This window comes from Drosophila mauritiana, chromosome 3R (assembly GCF_004382145.1).
Source record: "Drosophila mauritiana strain mau12 chromosome 3R, ASM438214v1, whole genome shotgun sequence".
In the NCBI taxonomy this organism is placed as follows: Eukaryota; Metazoa; Arthropoda; class Insecta; order Diptera; family Drosophilidae; genus Drosophila; species Drosophila mauritiana.
In genome coordinates, this window is record NC_046670.1 from 26,681,957 (window position 1) to 26,701,616 (window position 19,660).

At 44.7% G+C, this 19,660-nt stretch overlaps 6 protein-coding genes and 1 non-coding gene across 11 annotated transcripts; 3 read left to right on the forward strand and 4 right to left on the reverse strand.

Annotated features, from left to right (window-relative positions):
- Window positions 1-98: 98 nt before the first annotated feature.
- LOC117145049 lies at window positions 99-1,399 on the reverse strand. Its single transcript, XM_033310556.1, has 2 exons — window positions 1,224-1,399; window positions 99-1,167 (listed from the first exon to the last, which is right to left on the reverse strand). The coding sequence occupies exons 1-2, from the start codon at window positions 1,318-1,320 to the stop codon at window positions 185-187; spliced, it is 1,080 nt and encodes a 359-aa protein (XP_033166447.1). The 5' UTR covers window positions 1,321-1,399; the 3' UTR covers window positions 99-184.
- A 151-nt stretch (window positions 1,400-1,550) lies between these two features.
- LOC117144724 lies at window positions 1,551-3,176 on the reverse strand. The gene is made up of 2 exons (XM_033310064.1): window positions 2,914-3,176; window positions 1,551-2,862 (listed from the first exon to the last, which is right to left on the reverse strand). Exons 1-2 carry the CDS (start codon window positions 2,996-2,998, stop codon window positions 1,949-1,951), a joined length of 999 nt encoding a protein of 332 aa, XP_033165955.1. The 5' UTR covers window positions 2,999-3,176; the 3' UTR covers window positions 1,551-1,948.
- An 83-nt stretch (window positions 3,177-3,259) lies between these two features.
- On the reverse strand, window positions 3,260-4,702 carry LOC117144725. 2 transcript variants are annotated; one of them, XM_033310066.1, is made up of 2 exons: window positions 3,915-4,702; window positions 3,260-3,819 (listed from the first exon to the last, which is right to left on the reverse strand). In XM_033310066.1, the coding sequence occupies exons 1-2, from the start codon at window positions 4,560-4,562 to the stop codon at window positions 3,559-3,561; spliced, it is 909 nt and encodes a 302-aa protein (XP_033165957.1). In that variant the 5' UTR covers window positions 4,563-4,702; the 3' UTR covers window positions 3,260-3,558. The 2 variants fall into 2 exon arrangements, with proteins under 2 accessions (XP_033165957.1, XP_033165956.1); XM_033310065.1 differs by having other exon boundaries at window positions 3,260-3,840.
- Window positions 4,703-5,030: 328 nt separating this feature from the next.
- LOC117143353 (40S ribosomal protein S8) lies at window positions 5,031-6,770 on the forward strand. Its single transcript, XM_033308026.1, has 4 exons — window positions 5,031-5,110; window positions 5,373-5,479; window positions 5,963-6,374; window positions 6,595-6,770. The coding sequence occupies exons 1-4, from the start codon at window positions 5,107-5,109 to the stop codon at window positions 6,696-6,698; spliced, it is 627 nt and encodes a 208-aa protein (XP_033163917.1). The 5' UTR covers window positions 5,031-5,106; the 3' UTR covers window positions 6,699-6,770.
- Window positions 6,477-6,522, forward strand: LOC117146143. The gene has a single exon (XR_004459761.1). It is a non-coding gene; the product is annotated as a small nucleolar RNA R442 (small nucleolar RNA).
- Window positions 6,771-6,784: 14 nt separating the features above from the next.
- LOC117143352 (zinc transporter ZIP13 homolog) lies at window positions 6,785-12,097 on the reverse strand. 3 transcript variants are annotated; one of them, XM_033308024.1, is made up of 6 exons: window positions 11,904-12,097; window positions 8,250-8,585; window positions 8,075-8,182; window positions 7,599-8,012; window positions 7,381-7,536; window positions 6,785-7,322 (listed from the first exon to the last, which is right to left on the reverse strand). In XM_033308024.1, exons 2-6 carry the CDS (start codon window positions 8,458-8,460, stop codon window positions 7,144-7,146), a joined length of 1,068 nt encoding a protein of 355 aa, XP_033163915.1. In that variant the 5' UTR covers window positions 8,461-8,585; window positions 11,904-12,097; the 3' UTR covers window positions 6,785-7,143. The 3 variants fall into 3 exon arrangements, with proteins under 3 accessions (XP_033163915.1, XP_033163914.1, XP_033163913.1); XM_033308023.1 differs by having other exon boundaries at window positions 11,833-12,097; XM_033308022.1 differs by having other exon boundaries at window positions 11,722-12,097.
- A 461-nt stretch (window positions 12,098-12,558) lies between these two features.
- On the forward strand, window positions 12,559-18,357 carry LOC117143214 (WD repeat-containing protein 44). 2 transcript variants are annotated; one of them, XM_033307762.1, is made up of 10 exons: window positions 12,559-12,990; window positions 13,049-13,253; window positions 14,249-14,338; window positions 14,428-14,566; window positions 14,635-15,412; window positions 15,475-15,675; window positions 15,735-16,458; window positions 16,518-17,336; window positions 17,397-17,525; window positions 17,603-18,357. In XM_033307762.1, the coding sequence occupies exons 1-10, from the start codon at window positions 12,905-12,907 to the stop codon at window positions 17,756-17,758; spliced, it is 3,327 nt and encodes a 1,108-aa protein (XP_033163653.1). In that variant the 5' UTR covers window positions 12,559-12,904; the 3' UTR covers window positions 17,759-18,357. The 2 variants fall into 2 exon arrangements, with proteins under 2 accessions (XP_033163653.1, XP_033163654.1); XM_033307763.1 differs by lacking the exon at window positions 14,249-14,338.
- Window positions 18,358-19,660: the final 1,303 nt, after the last annotated feature.

A 19,660-nucleotide genomic window follows, 5' to 3' on the forward strand; every position in this document is an offset into this window, starting at 1 on the left:
AATATCTTAAGAATAATGTTAATATTAATTAAATATTAATATTTAATATTTGATAAATTATATCAAATAATTAATATTTGTTAAAAAGGTTGTCTAAGTTGGGATCAAACCATTTGGATTTTTATTAGGTTATGAGATTCGTTTCTTTCTCTAACAATATATAGCTTTGAGCCTGAGTATTTATTTATGGCTTATTGTGAAAACGGCAAAATTGGTGGTAGTTGTCGAACTGCGATGGCGAATCGTCTGCTTCGCTTAAAATGAGCTGGATCTGGGCCATTCGTATGCCGTAGCGCAACTTGTAGTCCGCTGCATTCAGTTGCGGGATGCACCTCCGGTTGATGAGGAGCAGGAAGCTCTGACTGGTCTCTATGACTTCCTCCGCCCTGAGGACAGACCAGTCCGACATGTCCACATCTAGGTTCTGGGCTCTCAAGCAGGTCATGATCCGGCTGTAGTCGGTTTGACCCGTGGGCAACCAGATGCGCACCTGAGGCATAAATGGAACATCGCTGACATGGACGAGCTTGATGCGCATGTCATTCCACGTGTTGCTAATCGTGGCAACGCAGTTAGCCAGGAATACCTTTGAAAATCCGTCTTCGCACTGGATCACTCGGTGGCCACGAATCACTTCTGAGCTATCGAAGGACGGGACGGGACCCCTTGGCATGGCCATCAGTCTGTCAGTCACCACGTACGCCAGCTGGGCCTCGATCTCCTGCCACCTTTCGTTGAGCAGACGGCCATCCTCGTGAAGCTCGTCCACAAGGGCCATCGTCAGGTTGTCACTGGTTGCCATAATGGGCTTCCCAGCCTTAGGAGAACTTGAACTCTTTGTATTATTGGGTTTCTTTTCGTTCTTGAGGGTACTAGCCTTCTTGGAGCCCTTTGCCTTTTTGGGTTCACTAGCCTTCTTGAGTTCCGCTTGATTTTGCTTCTCACGCTTCTTTGCTTTTTTACCCGCATTCCTGGAAACCATCGATTTCGCCGCTCTTGCCTCTGCCTTCCGTATTTTCTTGGCTCGAGCGCGTGCGCGTGCGCGCCTGGACATTTCCTTCCCCTCCTTAACTGCACTTTTTTGATTAGCGTCCTGTGGAGATAAGCAGGGCTTTTCTTCAGGGAGTTCCGATTTAACACGCCGCCGCCAGAGAGAATCGCCACGATCTTAAAGGACCAAGCGTAGCAGTTAGCATCGATAAGCCTGACAACACGCGACTTACCATTGTCATCGATTACAATCACATCCTCGAACTTCCCAGCCTTAATATTTTCGTTGTAGCTGAAAGAGTCCTCCGTTTTTGGCCAAATACTGGACATTTTGTCACTTTTTGCGTCTTGGTTTCTCAGAGCTAAGCAATAAACAAAATGTGTTTAGCATCGAAGCGCGGAAAAATGCCTAAAAAATAACTGTAGTTCCACTGAGGTGGTGAGCCAAATGGTTGCAACCCATGATAGGCAATCAGCGGTGACGCAAACCAGGGAGAATTTAAAAACAAAATTCGTTTCTTCAATTGTTTATTGATTTCATAAAATGCATTTTCTTTTGTACAAAAAGGAATAGCTCTTACGTACTTGATGAACAAAATGACTTCGACATTATATAAGAGCTAAATGTGATCTTATGTTCATCCTACATCCTCTGTCCTTTTTATGATATTTTTTTTTTGATGTCTTTCGCATTTTGTACTTTTATTTTACTGTGTGGAACGATTCGAACTGATTGATTTTCGTAGTGGATGATTTTCCACACTTTGTTGCCATCCCTAAACAAGAATCGACCTTTGCTCGTCGGTTTTTGCAAAAGCTTCTGGATGAGCAGAATCCCTTTGTTGGACAGCTCAGCTCCTTGGGGTAACACCCAAGCGCTCGGATCCATCTTATCCGCCTGCACCACATTTTCCTTCTGGTTAAGGTCCTCCGTCTGCAGCGTTTTCTCTGCAGTCTGCTAGGGATCCATGTCCCGCACGGCGGAAGCATCGGCCACTTTACCTCCCGCTACCTCAGTTTGCACGGGTATGTCCTGAGTAATGCGTACACGAAAGTCTTTTCCGACGGTCACCCTCCAAGATTTCCCCCCGTCATTCACCACAAACTGAACGTTCTGACCTTTCGACTTCTTCAGAAATCCGTTCTTAATTTTTAAGATCGCAGCGTAGGAGAATTGAGCACCTCGAGGTATTATCCAGCCGAATGAGTTCACCTCTGTCTGCTGGACCCCATTAAATTGCGCCTGAGGAGCTACCTTATTTTGTGTGATAGCCTTAGCGTTTTCCGCATGCTGTCCGCCTGGTGGTTCCAAATCCTTAACTCCCTGTTCCTGAACCACCTCCGGGACCGCTTGACTTGGACTGGGTATTTCGCTGGCGTGGACAAGCTTGATGCGTAGTCCATCCCATGCGTCGGCTAATTGCTTAATGCAATCCTCTAGGAAGATCTTGGAGAAGCCGTCCTCGCACCTGATCACCCGGTGGCCCCGGATAACAAGGGAGGAGTCAAGCAACGGGTGGGGTCCTAGCGGCACCGCCGCCCGTCTATCCGCCACTATGCGCGCCAGCTTCGCCTCGATCTGACACCAATTTTCGAAGAGCAAACAGCCGTCTGGGTGGAACTCGTCTACCAGGGCCATTGTCAGGTTGTCCTGGATCAACTCCTTGTACTTCCAGGCCGAAATAGACTGAGACGCATCTGTATCCCTTAGCCGTTTGTGATTCTTGCCATTTGAGTCCGATGATCCGTTTCGCTTACGTTGCCGATGATCACTTCTAATTGGGGCTCTGCGTTGAACAGACCCAGAACGTTCTCCCCTACTCCTTGACACGTTTGAGGAGTCACAATCCTTGCGTTCCAAGCCCTGCGATACTAAAGGTCTCAACTTAGTAATGCGGTTCACCAAAACCTCGGCTAACATACCCTCATAGGCCGGTTTTATGTTCCTATTCTTCGAGGAACGCGGAGTTGAAGCAAGGCCTGGTTTTTCAAGTGAATATCTAGTCATGATTAATAATTCTATGCTCCTACAGTGCGGAATGAAACTCCGCACAAGTAGACAAATCTCAGCCTGCTTTCTCGCAATAACTGACACAACCTATCGGGCTCTGTAGTACTTTGATATTGGAAGTTATCGAACAGTGTGACCGCAGAATGGATATTAATCATGTAGTGCAAATACCGTTATTTCCCACCGTTTAAGTACAGTGCTCACATTTGAAACTGATTATAATCATAGATTAAGCAGATTAATAACAGATATCTGAGATACAGTTTGTTACTAACTCTAAGCGTATCGGTGAATTTTATTTACGAGCTGAAATGATCGATTTTAAGCCAGCACTTTTTACAAAAAATATATAAATTAATGAAAGGACATAAAAATAACATGTAAGAGCCAAATTCCTTTTCTTTCAATTTCTTTGACCTTCCCTCGTGGAAATAATCCTCCGCACAATAAATGCTCAGATCATAAAGTCGTTTAAAGTATAATCATACCTAAGTGTAAATAATCATATTGCCCGCCTTATCCACCTACAAACACAAGCCGTTCCAATCGTCGATGGGCTAGTGGTCCACTACGTTCATATCGAGAAGCAGCTTTTTGGTCTGCAGATCGATGAGCCGCCGCTTGGCCCTGGCCAACTCGGCCATCTCGTTGTAGTATATCGTTTCCGCCTTGAGCTTCTCGTCCAGCTGTGTGGTGGACTCCGCCAACGAGGCGCTGTCCGGCGGAATCATGTTCTGCATCTCTGCCGGCTCCGGCTCCTCGCACCTGTCCACCACCACGGAGTCAGAGTTGTCCACCACGTACTCGTAGAAGGGTTCCTGCAGCGAAATCGAAGTGACCTTAAATCAGAGATCGGAATCATGTAGAGGGTAGATGTGGGTAGGAAGGCCTCCGAGGTGGCCCGCGGACAAACCTCTTCTTCCAGGTGATCGGCCACCTTTTCGATGATGCTGTCCACATCGTCGAAGTTGACTTTCTCCAGGGGATCAGCCGCCTGCCTACGCTCCAGGCTGGAGTAGGACTCCTTCTTGGGTGTCGTAAGGTGCTGGTGCGAGTGATTTAGCGTCTTGGCCAGGCTGGTGTGACGACGCACAATGTGTCGCATCAGATTGGAGGACGAGTGCTTCGAGGAGAGCGTCTTGCCGCAGTGCATACATTTGGCCATGAATTCGGAGATGCGGATAAAGTGTGCCCACAGTTTGTTGTTCTTTCCAATGACCTTGTTGCGCATCTCTTCCTGGCTGTGCCGCTCCATCTGCTCCTGGTCGAGCTTCGTGCTCATGATGCCGCGCACCGCCGACTTGGTCTCGCCCTCACCGAGCTCCATGCTCAGGTCCTCGGAGGCGGAAGCTTCCAGCTCGTCCTTCAGCTCGGCCAGCATCTTACCCCCCTCGCCGGCGAAAATCGTTCGGGCCAAGAGCTTGTGGTTCCGGATTAAATGTCGCGTCAAGTTGGAGGATGTGTGTTTGGAGGACAACGTCTTGTCGCAGTGTTTGCACTGAACTATGTACTCGGTCAGCCGGTGAAAGTGCTCTAGAGCCTTGAAGTTTTTCCCAACCATAGCTGCTTCCGCAAATCCGGGAGTTGCAGTTACGCCCGCTCCTGGCCAATTTGCTGGCAATTGTCGCGTTTATTTATCAAATTGCTATTATTTTCGGTGCAAAATGGGGGTGTGACCGTTTGCGCGAAGCCACAAGCTAACATTTTACCGATCTGTTACAAACGCAAACTGGCCACACCTTATTCAACGGGTTTTATATTTCGACAGCAGTAGTGGTATTCCCAAATGTTAAGCTTATCATTAAATAAGCGCTCCTGTTGTATTTCAAATTGCATTTCCTAATATATATTTAAATTCTGTAGCAATCGAATTAAATATTACAATTTGGTGTCACATTAATCTATACACTTCTAACTATATTTAACTGATTCCAGTTGCTACAAATTAATATTTGAATTAATGCAACAGCACCGACTGTACTGTAATGCGCGCGCTAACAGCGCAGCGTTGCCCAACCGCGGCAACTGTCAAAAAAATAACCCTACTTTTTTGACACGAGGTGCTGTGCGTGTCTTTTCCTTTCTTTCTCGCTTTTTACTCGAACATGGGTAAGTCGACTCTCGCTAATTGCGTCGAAATATCAAGAAAATGGGCTGAATACGGCCTGCAAACACCATGAAAACGCGCACAAAGTACGTTTACAACGGCATCGAGCGAAAAACAACGGGGAATGTGTGAATTTAAATAAATATCAGTGAATTTAACTTGGTGCGGCTCTTTTGAGTTCTTCCCAAACGTGCCCATGTTCTTGGTTTTTTTCGACTTTTCTGTTCGCCTTGTACTAAATTGATTTTATTTATCAATCACCAGGTATTAGCCGCGATAGTGCACACAAACGCCGGGCCACCGGAGGCAAGCGCAAGTCGCTCCGCAAGAAGCGCAAGTTCGAGTTGGGACGCCCCGCCGCCAACACCAAGGTAAGGATAATCTCCGGATAATCACAGTGGCGTTTGTTCGGATGCCAGGGTCCAGTTCCTCATACTCCCATTAAGGGTTAGTGGTCGGTGCCAAACGGTGTGCTTGAAAACCAAGCACATTTTCAGTGTTTTTATCTTACCATCGTGACTTTGATAGTGTACACATGGTTTTTATGTCGTACAATAGCGATTGTTTTCAATAATCGTTATAGTATGTTATATGTTAAGGGAATATGTTGCTTATATGCCTATCCAAGTTTAAGTTACAATTCACCGACAAATCTGTTAAAAGTATGAGATAATTGGTCCTAGTATACAAATGCAATATTAAATGATGTTAACGCGTGTCAACTGCAATTGTGCTCTCGAGCACTCTTCTTGATGATTGAAAAGCTTTATGTTCGGACTACTGATATACCTCGTTATCTCCATAAGGTCCTTCATTCTGTTTGCCCGGACTAACTTGAACTTATTTTTTTTCAGCTTGGCTCCGGACGCGTGCACAAGGTGCGCACCCGTGGTGGAAACACCAAGCTCCGTGCTCTGCGCCTGGAAACCGGAAACTTCGCCTGGGCCTCCGAGGGAGTGGCGCGCAAGACCCGTATCGCCGATGTTGTGTACAACGCCTCCAACAACGAGCTGGTGCGAACCAAGACTCTGGTGAAGAACAGCATCGTGGTCATCGATGCCACGCCCTTCCGCCAGTGGTACGAGGCGCACTACGTGCTGCCCCTGGGACGCAAGCGTAACCCCAAGCACGCCCAGAAAGAGGACGAGAACGACGTGCTGACCAAGAAGCGCAGCGAAAAGGTCATGAAGAAGTACCTGGAGCGCCAGAAGTACGGCAAGGTCGAGCAGGCCCTCGAGGATCAGTTCACCTCCGGCCGCATCTTGGGTGTGTATTCTTTCTGTTTTATGATTAATGATTGTTGTTATAGTGATGTAAAAACCCTAGCGATCCAGCTACTTCATTGTGTCGATCTTGTTTTAAGAGAGACGCAAGCCTGTTGGGTGTGATTCGGCTTGTCATAGTTACTCTGATCAAACCACCAAACTTTGCTACTTTTCGCTTTGCTGGAAGCCCCGCTCTAATTCCCTGTTCTTTTTCCTTTCAGCTTGCATTTCTTCCCGCCCCGGACAGTGCGGTCGCTCCGACGGCTACATTTTGGAAGGCAAGGAGTTGGAATTCTACCTTAAGAAGATCAAGTCTAAGAAATAAAGGCACTAGATAAGCTTGCAAGACATGATTTGCAAACAAAAACGGAATAAAACAACTTGTTTTTTATAGGAAGTGCATTTTTCTGATTTTTTTCTTTAATTTGCCTGCTGCCAAAGATATGGCTGCCCAAATAGTTGGATGCTTTTGTTAGCCAAATAAAGTCCAGATAAAAGATATAAATGTTCGTGGATAGTGGAGGGCAAAGGACTCTCCCTTAAATGTCTATTGAATTTTCGTTTCATAAGTATGATACAGTAATACGTAATCATTAATAATAGTTTAAATATCATTCATATTGGCTATAATTACATAACGCAGATAGGATGTCGAATCCCATAAAGTACAACAAATTCATGTAAATTTAAAACTGCCAATGACAATCTTAGAGCAAACTAAAAACTGTCTGGATTCAATTTTCTTCTTATACTGCTGTCAGCTAAAGTTCCTAGTGTTCGAATAGCATGGTCATCACGGCCATTAACGCAATGCCAAATATCAGTGCTAGCAGCTGCTTGATGGACTCCTTGCGCTCCTCCTCCTTCAAGAGATCAGGTAATACTGTGACCAGAGCAATGTGCAGAAAGCCGCCGGCAGTGAACGGCATAATCCACGAAGTACGTGCCTCTGTAAATGTAAAGATAAGTTCGCTTGTTTGTCACCCGGAGAGCCCATTTAAGCTCACCCATGGCCGACGTTACGCCAGAACCTCCGATGGCCACCAGAGCACCGAGCAGGCCAGCTCCCGCCGTGAGTAGCTGCGCACGCGCGGCGTCCCAGCGACTGAATCCGGATCGAAGCAGGATTGCGAAATCCCCCACCTCGTGCGGAATTTCATGAACTGTATGGAGGGAAATAAGTGAGGAACTAGCCTACGTTTCAATAGTATCTATAAGTACTTACGCAATATGGCAAAAGTGGCTAGGATACCGTGTCTGAAGGACACCAAAAAGGATCCAGCCACGGCCAGACCGTGTGTGAAATTGTCTATTGAGTTGGCCAAAAGGTTCAGGTAGCCAGCTACCTTCTTCGGCTGCTCCTTCTTTTCCTTCGACTTCTGTTCCTGCTCGCGTAGGAAACAGACTTTACCTACATCTTCGATGTCGCAGGCGCCGCCACAACTCTCAGAGGTTTCGCCCTCTGGTAGTTGGCCGCCATGTCGACGCAACAGGCAGTTGGCTATCTCCACGCACTTGGGCTGAGGGTTCTCCTCGTCCGCGCTGGCATAACCGGAGAAGATTTTCTCCACGATCGTGAAGATCAGTATGCCGGAAAGGACCCAAAGGCCCGAGCGCAGGGATGGGTGACTAGAAGGATCTATAGGGGGAAAACCAATGTTATGTTGATGATTTCACAACTCGGACTTCCCCGCAACTCACCTTGATTATCGCCCTCCCAGGCTTCTGGCAACAGGTGGAGGAACACATCGCCCAGCAGACCGCCGACTGCGAAACTTAGAAGCACTCGCAGGAGTTTTGAATCTGCAGCTGTAGGGTGAGAAATGATTCATGTTCAATATTATATCCTTTTCGTATGCGAGTATATAAGACTTACGATCTTTGTATCCCTCCTTAGCCATTTTCTCCTCTGTGGGAATGATAATCAGCGGGAATATGCCACTCAGTCCAATGACCACCGATCCCAGCAGGGAGAAAACCCATGGCGTGTACTCGAAGCTTTTGAAGTACTCGGGCATGTACTGGTCCATCAGGTTGGAGTATATCATGGCGATGTGTGCATCGAAGAAGCTGCTGTTCGTGGCCATTTTCGGCTGCCTTTCTACGTCTACTTATGCGCTGCTCTGTGCTGGAACTTGGGATTCTTCGGTCACTGCTGCCTGCTCATGTCCAGTGACTTTCGGTGGAATATGTGCCGTGATCGACGACTCGGCTAGTATTGGAAATATAATTTTAATTGTTTAAGAAATGTCAGCACACACGTAAATTTTGATACAAATAACCAGTTAAGCAAATGTTTCCCCAAATCCGCCACCTGGCAACAAAATCATTGAATAACTAGATGCGGTTCTTAGTATCAGACAGAAGGTGATGCGAAAATCCTTTAGATATGGACAATGTCAGCCATAATCAATAAAGGGGCAGGGAAAATTCTCCCAACTGCGCCCGTTGTCAGGTTCGATAAGCGAGTCTCTGTAGAATTTAATCATGGCAACTTAAGTGTGACTAGACGGCTTCATAGGGAACGGCAGTCAATCAAACTAAGACCATTGCCCGATAGCTACTCCATCAGGATGAGTAAGCGTGTCCTGCCTCACTATAACCAATAAAATATCAAATCGTTCGTTGTGGAACTTGTTACCCGTATCACAGCGAACCAGGTAGACTTTATCTAGAATGCAGGTACTTAAATGATAAATATATCTTTGCCAATTTGGCTTGCTCGAGTTCGAGCAGTAATTAATTGGCTTTCTCCATAATTTATAAGCAATTAAGATGAAGTCATGTGCTTAGTTTGAATGTGATTGCTTTCCAGGATTTTCTTAAGAATCTTCTATGCGAGTAGTAGATGAATTCCACTTGTAAATCAAACTTCTCGCGATAATAAACCACTCTTATATCACTGCCACCAACCAAAACAGATCGTAAATTGGGCGAAAATTAATTTCCAAGCTCGATAACCGACGCTACCAGTGTGCAGAAACAGACTAAACGAATTTCCAGGAGACGCTGCTTCGGAACGCCCACGTCAAGATACTTTGTTTCCATTTGATTTCCGATTTGATGTGCACGATGCAGCTTAAACTGTTCACTTTGCCGCGATAAGATTACGATGGCGCTGGCACAATGGAGTGCCACGATTTCGGCGGCTTTGCTAAGCGGCAATACTCCGCATGTGTATTGGGGAATTAGACTTGGAAGCGGACAAATGATGCCTAATCTTCGCCAGAACGGGCAGAATGGGAGTGACTCGGAACTTTAGTAGCGATGCGAAATCGATCCCGTAAGCGATGGCTATACTATAACTTTATATGTATATACTACACTCTTATCTTTCGCAGTGTCGTTGTCATTGAACTATCAGCAAGCAAATTAGCTAGATTAGATTTAGACGTCGTGTAATTACTTGTAGGCGGGTAACTTCGAATATATCTAAAGACTGAGACTAGGAGGCTGTATAAACTAGGAAATCTTTCAGTTCACCTCCTCCTCCACACTACAAATGAACCATGACTGTTTCACGCTGTTATTGTTATTCTACTGTGTATGCCCTTTAAAGATTCGCAAAACAACATTTGCCAAGAGAGTCTCTTGTTCAGATTCAGGTTTCTTTTAAAGTAGTCGAAATTCGCTACTAGGAAGCCACTCAAGTTTGCTTTTACGGTTTGATCAGTTGAGTAAATAATCCAATTTTGGCACAATAACTGGGGATTATGTGTTTAGCTGTGGCACTAATTGCTGTGTTTCTTGGGCGAGCCTTCAGTGAAAAGACAGTTCAGATTAATTCCGGAAATCCTGACAATTTCACTCACATAGTTAGTTATTCACGAGTATAGCGAATCGCACGAGTTCATAATAAACATAATGTGGCACTATTTTGCTGGAAGACTCGAGGACAATAGATTCTTATGCGATTTAAAGTTGATTTGTGGCGTGAGGTATTTGTATACCTCCAACTGTTAACACAATACCAGTAACTATATCACACTTGAGCGTTGCTAATGCGGAAATTTATGCTCCAAGCTCCACAAGTCGTGTGTTATCGCGTCGGTAACTGAGCTCGTTGTGGTGCAATTATCGTCTTCCTCGCCTTCTTATAGATGAATTGAATCGAAAATATAAACAGGGGACTCCTAAGCTCGTAATACATACAATTTGGCGAAAAAAATGCAATTAAAAGAGTTGCTAGCTCGCCAATCACTTGTGAATCATTATTGTCGCCAGTAGGGCCGCAACTTTTGAATGGATCATCAAAATGGCAGAGATTATTTTGCACGCTGCCCTAAAAATGGGCCATGACGGAGTGAACGAGCTTTGATTATCAATCAAAACGTGCGGAGCACACAATCCGAATGAGAAACTGGGTCCCTTGGGTGATAAGGAGTGTGCCCGAGCAGATATAAAGAAAGTATATAAAGGGAATGTGTTCTCACATTCATCAACAAAGAATATTAAAGTGTATGGCATCGAAAAATGGAAACTTGGTACATTCCCGAGTTTTAATCGAGCTTCAGCTTTGCTGCACTTGTCATAAATAGATTTGTCACCCTTGTATATCACCTAGAATACCGAAGAAAGTTCTTTGTTCCGATCAGGAGGGAAATATGTATTCCTGCACCCACAACCGAGTACTGAGTATCACATGGCTTTAAGTTTGATTTAGCAGCATACGGAGAAGCTAACCCTTCGATTCTACATTATTAATAAACAAGATTGAAGCCGCGAAACCAGTTTGCCAAACAAGTTATCATTGTATTGTTGTTTAACAAAGTCTAGTCCATTTGTTTATGTATATGTGTACTGCTGATAAAACGCAATACGCTCATATTATTATAGTGTTCAGAGCACAGATTCGAGATTAGATTGAGTACTGTTCAAAATTACTCAAATATGGCCGCTATTAGTGACGTGCGGATGATAATCTTACACTAGGTTAGTTATGCGGCTTATCAAGAGATCTATGCGGAAGTTGGAAGTTTTGACTAAAAGATAGAAGTATCATGTACTTCTACAAAATCAACACATTTTTCAAAAACGTCTCTGATACTTTTATTTGAAACCGCACGATATAACAATGAAATTATCTATAGAGAAACATATACATATGTACATTGTACATAACTGATAAGCAACACCAGCTGAGTCGATTTAAGCACTTATGTTTTCATATTCTAGATCCTACATATGCATGTACATATATTATATAGTTTTAATGGATTCTGATCTCTTTCACCACAAAGCGAAATGTCATGTCACATAATCATTAGGTGACTTCCATTATATGCCAGACTTTGTCTTTGAGCCTGATTTACAATAATCGGTTGGGATGGGTGTGCAGTTATTTTTACCGTTATTCAGCTGTAACGGGAACGGGTTAACGTGCTCTTATCACTTTTATTGCAGGGAGTAAAACCCGAAACTTTCAATTTTTGCAGTGGCGAAATTGTATGATAAATTACTTTTCTATTGCGTAGTAGCGATCATTGGCACCCGATGCTTTTTTTACTGCGAAGTAATTGCGTGAATTTACGTTTATTTCGCCCGGGCTCTGCGTGGGTTAAACGTACGCCTGGCCTCGCGGAACTCGAATCACGGGCTTAATGTTGATGTCGTCGCTCTGCGCGTCGCTTTACTAAGAGTTACAAGCTCGCCAAAAACACATGCATTTATACATTTGTTTACTTTGTTCGAGGGCCGTGCGGAAAATACAATAACAAAGCAATATGGTGCATTTCGATAGTGGTGGTAGTCCACAATCCAAAAGTGTTATCGATAATGGGTTGAATTGTATCTTAGCAGAGATCCCAACTATGGTGGGGGAATTTGATATCAGCTGTGTGACTACCAATAATCGATAATTAAATACCAAAGTAAAATGTAGCACATATGTGTAGAAATCCTGCTTATGTAGAAAATATTTAAATCCCACCTATTGTCTCAAATATGCTATTTTCAAAGCGAGATGAAGGAAATTACAAATTTTTTATATATATATGTACGATTTAGTATTGGAATACAATCTTAAAACATTAAGTTTTCGTATAATCTTAATACGGTGCATTTGGTTATCCATATTTTAAATACGCGCGGTCTCTTGCCGCAGTCTTGCGTGTCACGAGCAAGCACGACCAATTGCCCATTGCTAGTGCAATCGATTGCTTATGAATCATACTTGACGCAATCGAAATCATTATTGCATCTTTGACACCACTAGTATTTACGCGTATCAAGCGTAAAAACTCAATTAACAATTGATTAAGAACTAAATTAGCAGTATAATTATGTGTAAAAAAACGCAGGCGATAGCAACATGTTAAATGCAGTGCCTTCAGCGCTAGTGCGGCAGCGAGTGACGTCACATGAGTAGAAAACAACAAAGCAACAACAACAAAAGACAGTGGGGCGCCGCAGCAACAAAAGGGAATCAATAACAAAAAAACCAGAGAGAAAATCGTAATTTGGTGGATAATTTGCATACGATTGGGTGGTTAGATAACGCCGACAACCCATCACAGACGCACAAATCACGAAATGAGTAAGCTGGAAACGGATTCGGACAGTTCAGAAGAGTTTTTCGATGCCGAGGACACTACGCCCAATCGCCATTCGACTTTGTGGTGGGTTCTTGTGGCTTACCCCGTCCAAATGTTTAATTAATTGCCATTGCCATTTCAGTCGAAAGCTGCCGCCCGAGGTTGCCCAGGAGTTCATCTTTCCAGAGCCCGCCGTACGAGTGAATGCCGCCGCCTCATCCGACAGCGATGCTACGCCCATTGGCGCTGGAACGCCCGCTACCCGGAGTCCCACCAATAGCCTGGGTGCCCGGCTAAAGCCGCAGGATGCGGGGGTCTTTCTCGAGCCCAAGCCCGTGATAGGACCTGTAAGTGAATGGGGTCCACATGGAATGCTCTTACTTCCGTTTTGGTAGACCCAGTTATGATGTCATCTACTAGGGTAGCGATCCATCATCAGTGGCCTTGGGAAACCATTCCCATGTGTGAAAGCCCTCCTTCAGCTCATATGTCTGTCTGGTGGTGTAATTTGTAGAAGTTTTACTACCATGTGAGGTTTAAATTTATTGCTTTATGTTTAAAGCGGGGAAAAACTGCGCTCTGTCCATTGAGCTTACATTCCCAATGTCTGTGATCGTCGTGTGCAGTTTTTTCATTTATTTTTTTCTATTGTAAACACACTAGTGGATGTATAATATTAGGACCCATTCGTTTGGTAAAGCAAATATATTTTTATGTTTAGGTCTTTATTATTATTGTTTCTTATCTTTCCACCTATAGATGGTCATATACCTACCATTTCGCGCCAACTTCCCATAGTTATTATCAACCGCTCTCTTCGCGGCATTAAAAAACTGTGTCACTGCCTTAGACATTGATTAAAAACCGATATGATACGGTTTATGGAATTTACCTAGTCTTAATTAGCAACAGAACATTTATTTAAAGGTGTAAAAATACTGCCAGGTTTCGAAGTTCTGAATTTACCCCTATCACACGTTTTGCATCATCACTGAAAAAATTCGTTCATGATTACTTAGCAGTTGCACATCTGCCATCTTATGGCCTCATTTGTTGTTTCATTTTTCATAATCCTGGGCAGGTGAACTGCAATTTATTAGAATTGGGTGATTTTTAGTTTTTAATAGCCAAAAAGCACAATCTAATGAACAAAAACCAAATCACCCCCTTAATTTTGTGTCCATATTTGTGTTCTTTACTTTCATATTTTCTCCGCCTCATTTCGTAAATCCAACGAATAAAATACAATACCCAACTTAAAAATGGAAACCAACTTAAACTCGAATCTCGACCAATGCTAATATGCATACGTTAAAAAATGACATAAATAAATCGCATATAGTTGGGTAGACAGCGCTTTCACGAACTACGTCAGTGCATGCAAAACGATGAAGATGATAATCCAGGAAATACACTCACACCTGATTCTCAGGTATACATTTTTGTAATCTAGCCTGTTTGCTCAGCTTTCCGTTTGCCCGGCTCACCCACGTGTACTTATGATTTAAATTAAACTTGCAGAATAGCTCAACGGATGGCATTTTCACCAACCGTTCGACGCATCCGTTTAAAGTTATTGAGACCGATGCGATGAGCATACAGAGCATGACATCACTGGGTCGCGTGGGCCGAATCTTGGCAGGCAGCATTGATCCATCTGGTGAGTAGAAATCAGTATTTTCACGAAAACATAGCAGCCACTGACAGTCTTAATTCATTTGCTTCCAGCTATAAGCATAGATCGCGAGTCCCTGGCCTCGTTGAATGCGCAACAGCAAAAGCAGCAGGCGCAGCAGCAACAACAGGCGCAGCCTACATCGTCTACCAGCTCCAATACTCCACCGAGCGTTGGAAACACCTCTTCCGGGATGAGCACGCCCAGGGTGTCGCCCAAGCATCAGCAGAGTGGTAAGGAAGCAGCCGCCACCACGACAGGGATTCCTAGTGCCGCAACCTCCGCGCAGAGCTCTGGTGTTGGCTCGATGGTTTTGCAGGAACCAGATGTGATAGCAAGCACAAAGCTTGCCCAGTCTAAAACCACTGATTCCATCACCTCGTCGGGACCTGTGGCGCCACCGCGAAGAAAGAAGAAATCTCGTAATTGCTCCATCAGTTCCTCAGATCAGTATAGTCTTCCTCCTGCGGACAACGAAGACACTGATAGTGATACGCGGTCTGTGAAGAGTGTGCAGGGTCTTCAGCAAAAGCTCCGGGATGACTTTGTCATGGAGTTCGAGAGCTCCCTTAATAATGCAACTAGTTCAGCCTCTAATATCACCTTGACCTGCTCCTCCACCAAAACAGTTGTTTCAGCTTCGGCTTCGACTTCGGCGGCCTCTTCGTCCTTGCCATCGACAATTGCAATTCATATGCGCCCCATGGTCGCTTCGGTCACCATTGCTGGTCCAAAACTCACTCAATCTCTGGGCAGCAGTTCCACGTCGGTTCACTCCAAGCCAAGTCCATCAAATTCGGCGAAAAGCAACTCCGCGCCAGCGAGAGTTAGGTAAGTGAATGTTAATTCTTTGGCGGTTAAGAGATACTAACGAATTGCTCTCTCTACGCTAGTTCCATCGATCCGAATCAGGGTCTGAATCTGTTTAAGGCCATCCAGGGAGGTTATGTGGTGAAACCACGCGACGAGGCCAGCAACAAGGCGCAAGGTCCATCTCAAGATGAAATCGAGCGCATTGAGAAAATGCTGATGGAAAGCGCGAACCGACCAAAGCTGGCGGGAACGGGATCCAATAGCTTAGGAAGCTCCACACGGTAAGTTACATATGCTTTTCCATTTATTGCACTATTTAAAAATGCTTATCCTCCCGCAGCTATCCCGGATTCTATCGCGGTGTCAACGATAAGGAGCGCCGGAAGTCCGCTGGCGACGAGGATGTGCTCAAGCAGATGAACATCTATGTGCGCACGCGGACCAGCTCAGGCAAGCAGCTAACCGACTTTGAGATCCTTGAACAAGTTCCTGTTAAAAATTTAGACACGGGAGAAAATATGCCGCTATCCGAAATGCGTTCACCACCAGTGCCTGAGGGATGGAATCCGCTCTCGCTGCACATCCTTAAGCTGACCTCCCACCTGGAGGTGATCCAGAAGGAGTCCGATGAGGAGAGTGTGATTGGCATACCGCCCAGCATCGAGGGCCAGCAGCCCGACGAAGAGGAACTGGAAACGGAAGATGGCAGTCGACTGAAAAAGAAAACGGCCCGGATCAAGAGGTTCTTTGGCACCACAATGCGAAAGACGGTGGACAAGGCCAAGTCGATTGCATCCGAAGTGTCGCATGCGCGGCACAAAGAGGATGTGGCTGATATTGTTGATGCAATGAATCCCGAGCAAAATATCAAAATCAAGGCTTCCTCGTCCAACAAGGGACCTTATGAGTTCACCAAACTGCAGCACGTCCAGGATTTGAGTGGCGAAGATACCAGTGCCGTGTGGTGCATGAAGTTCAGTTCCTGCGGGCGACTCCTGGCCACTGCTGGACAGGACAAGGTGTTAAGGATTTGGGTTCTTAAAGATGCCTATCCGTTTTTCCAGGTAATCAAATTCGATCCGTGCGATTATATATTATGCTAATGCCCATACTCTTTCTCTAGGACATGCGCAACAAATACAATGCTGACCAAAAATCCTCACCTACGCCGTCGCAAGAGTCACTCGTCTCGCAGCATTCGGCGGAGGAAGCCATTGCCATGGCTACTGCCGCAGAGAAATGCACGGGCCCCTTCATGCCAAAACCCTTCTGCACCTACAATGGACACACCTCCGATTTGCTGGACGTCAGCTGGTCAAAGAATTACTTCATACTGTCAAGCAGCATGGACAAGACTGTGCGGCTCTGGCACATTTCCAGAAAGGAGTGCCTTTGCTGTTTTCAGCATATCGATTTTGTCACCGCTATTGCGTTCCATCCACGCGATGATCGCTACTTTTTGAGTGGCAGCCTCGATGGCAAACTAAGGTTGTGGAACATACCCGACAAAAAGGTGGCACTGTGGAATGAGGTAGATGGCCAGACAAAGCTTATAACGGCTGCCAACTTCTGCCAGAATGGACAATTCGCCGTTGTAGGGAGCTACGATGGTCGCTGCATATTTTATAACACGGATCAGCTGAAATACCACACGCAGATTCATGTGCGCTCCACCAGGGGTAAAAACCGCATTGGCCGCAAGATCAGTGGCATTGAGCCGATGCCCGGCGAAGACAAGATTCTAGTCACATCCAACGACAGCAGAGTGCGCCTGTACGATTTGAGGGACTTGAACTTGTCCTGCAAGTACAAGGGCTACTTGAATGTGTCCTCGCAAATCAAGGGCTCGTTCAGCCACGATGGAAAGTACATCATAGCCGGGTCCGAGAATCAGTGCATCTATATTTGGAAAACAAACCACGATTACTCAAAACTCAGTTCTGTGGGTGACGCAAAACCTTTTGCTTAATATAAAATTGTATTTATTTTTTTGTACCTGCAGGTTCGCCGCGATCGCAGCGACTTCTGGGAAGGCATTAAAGCACATAATGCTACGGTCACTTGTGCCATATTCGCGCCACACCCAGAGGCTATCATTAAGCCCGAACCGGATGAGATCTCCAATGAGAAGGTAGGTCCCAATCGCGTTGAATCTTGTTCTTTATATTTTTCGAGAGCACTTCTAATCAACATGCTTTCTGCTTGCAGTTGGCTCACAATCAGCCGGATCCACTGGTCGAGCAGCACAAAAAGGGATGTGGTTATGTGTTGGTCAGCGCCGATTTCAATGGCGCCATCAAGGTGTTCATCAACAAGACGAAGCCGAAGCACAGCAGTCTACCCTACACGGCCATTGCGGATTAGTCTTTAGATAGAGGATGGGAGATATAGAAGAGTAAAAGTGAAATACTATTTTATTTTTGTATTCGTGACATTTTGTATCGTTAGTAACTAGCGCCATCGCTTATTTGTATGCATAATCCGTAATTACTAATTCCTGTCTGTCCCCACGCCCATTTTAATTTAATAATCCCCTATTTCCCCTTGTAAAAGTTGTTAACAATTGCTGCTGGCGCGAACTGTTTAATATTACGCAAAATATGTTATGTATTTTTAACGCTTAGTGTGTGAATATGTGTATAGATATCTGTTTAACAAGTTGATTATTTTGAAAGTCAATTAATTGTATGTTGTTATGCCCTTGTAAGTTTCATTTTGACTGTACAGATGCTTTGATTTCGTTACTCTCGATTACAATTGAATCTGTCCGTCTGGCCATTAACCTCCTTGATATGTAATCTAGTTAGAAATGTACTACTGGCCAACCTGCAAGGGTACGAGCGAATCGGTGGGCCGAATCGAAATAAGTTATTTTATCGCCTAAAGTCTTAACGTAACCAACCTATTATAATTAACTTTTAAACAATATATATTTTGTGTAAAGTAAATATTTGCAACCAGGACGCAAACTGTAACTTTAATTCTGCCAACGAAACTTGCGTTGAAGGGGGTTTGGTTTTGAAGTGCTTCCGGATTAGAGAACGTCTAAACATTCATTCCTCCAGCCAGGCATGGTATTTAGCAAAGCTTAACCTTCATATTTGGGGCTTCCTGAGGTGCGAGCTGGTAGAAAATAAAGTAGCTGGCAAAGTAAACAGGCGGTTGTAATTCTATACTGATACTGCAGACTTTCGTAAATCTTAGGTATTATAATTCCGGGAAGGGATGACGTGTAGATAATTAATGAGGGAGCAAGTGAAATGCAAGACTCGAGTGGAACAGCCTTCGGTTTGAATGGTTTGACCCCTTTGACTGCCTTTTTGCCGTCCTGCCTCATTTGCATAGTTTGGGGCTGACCGTCTACTCGCTCAATAATGAATGCGCCAGTTTCAAATGGCATTACCCCCGAAAACGAAGTTGATAGTCTGCGACAAGTAGTATGTGCAATGCGATGTGGCACCATAAATAACGTGGCCACTCTAGTGTCGCATTCCGGGTCCTTTTGCTTAGCAGTGACAATAGTAAAAGTGCTGAAAGGGAACCACGATTAGAGCTATTACTTATACTGGCTATGTTTATGTTTTTATATGTACTGCATGCATTCATGGCGCAGCAATTCTGCAAAATCTGTGCATATTTGTTAGGGTGGACCTGAGTTGTACTCATGAGCACTAATAAAAATCACTCATACGTAGTGTGGACCTTTTCATTGAATTTTCACAAGGAAAGGCATGTCAGTATCCAAAGGCAATATTAGGTAAAATGGATGTCTTGGTTTTGTTCTTACTTTCACCATAAAAATGAAGTTATGGGATGCCTCCGTAAGAGGAATCGTGTTCTCTTTGAGCAAATGTTAGCTTGGCTAACAGGTCGTATGAGTAATTTATTTAATGCTTGGCTTTCTTGTTGTATGTGATAATTAATTTGCATATATGCTATTAGATTCTCCATGAAAGTCCACCCTAAGGCACGTACTCCGGTACTTGCACAGGCAATCAATAAAGATTTTTTTTGGGGAGTTGGGGTGGCGGGTGCTTTGTCGCGATGCGGCAACAACAGCTGTTGCAACGCCAGACGACCCCCCAAAAAAATGAAAACCGAACAGCAGCCAGACGCCGGCAACCGGGGAACCTCATCATCGTCATCGTACTCCAGCACCACCCGTTTCAAGAAGCAATCAATGCACTTCTGGCCATGTGCCAAGTTTCTCTTCCGAAAAGCTGGAGAGGAGCGGAGAATCGGCTAAAAGAGAGGAGCAGCGGTGTA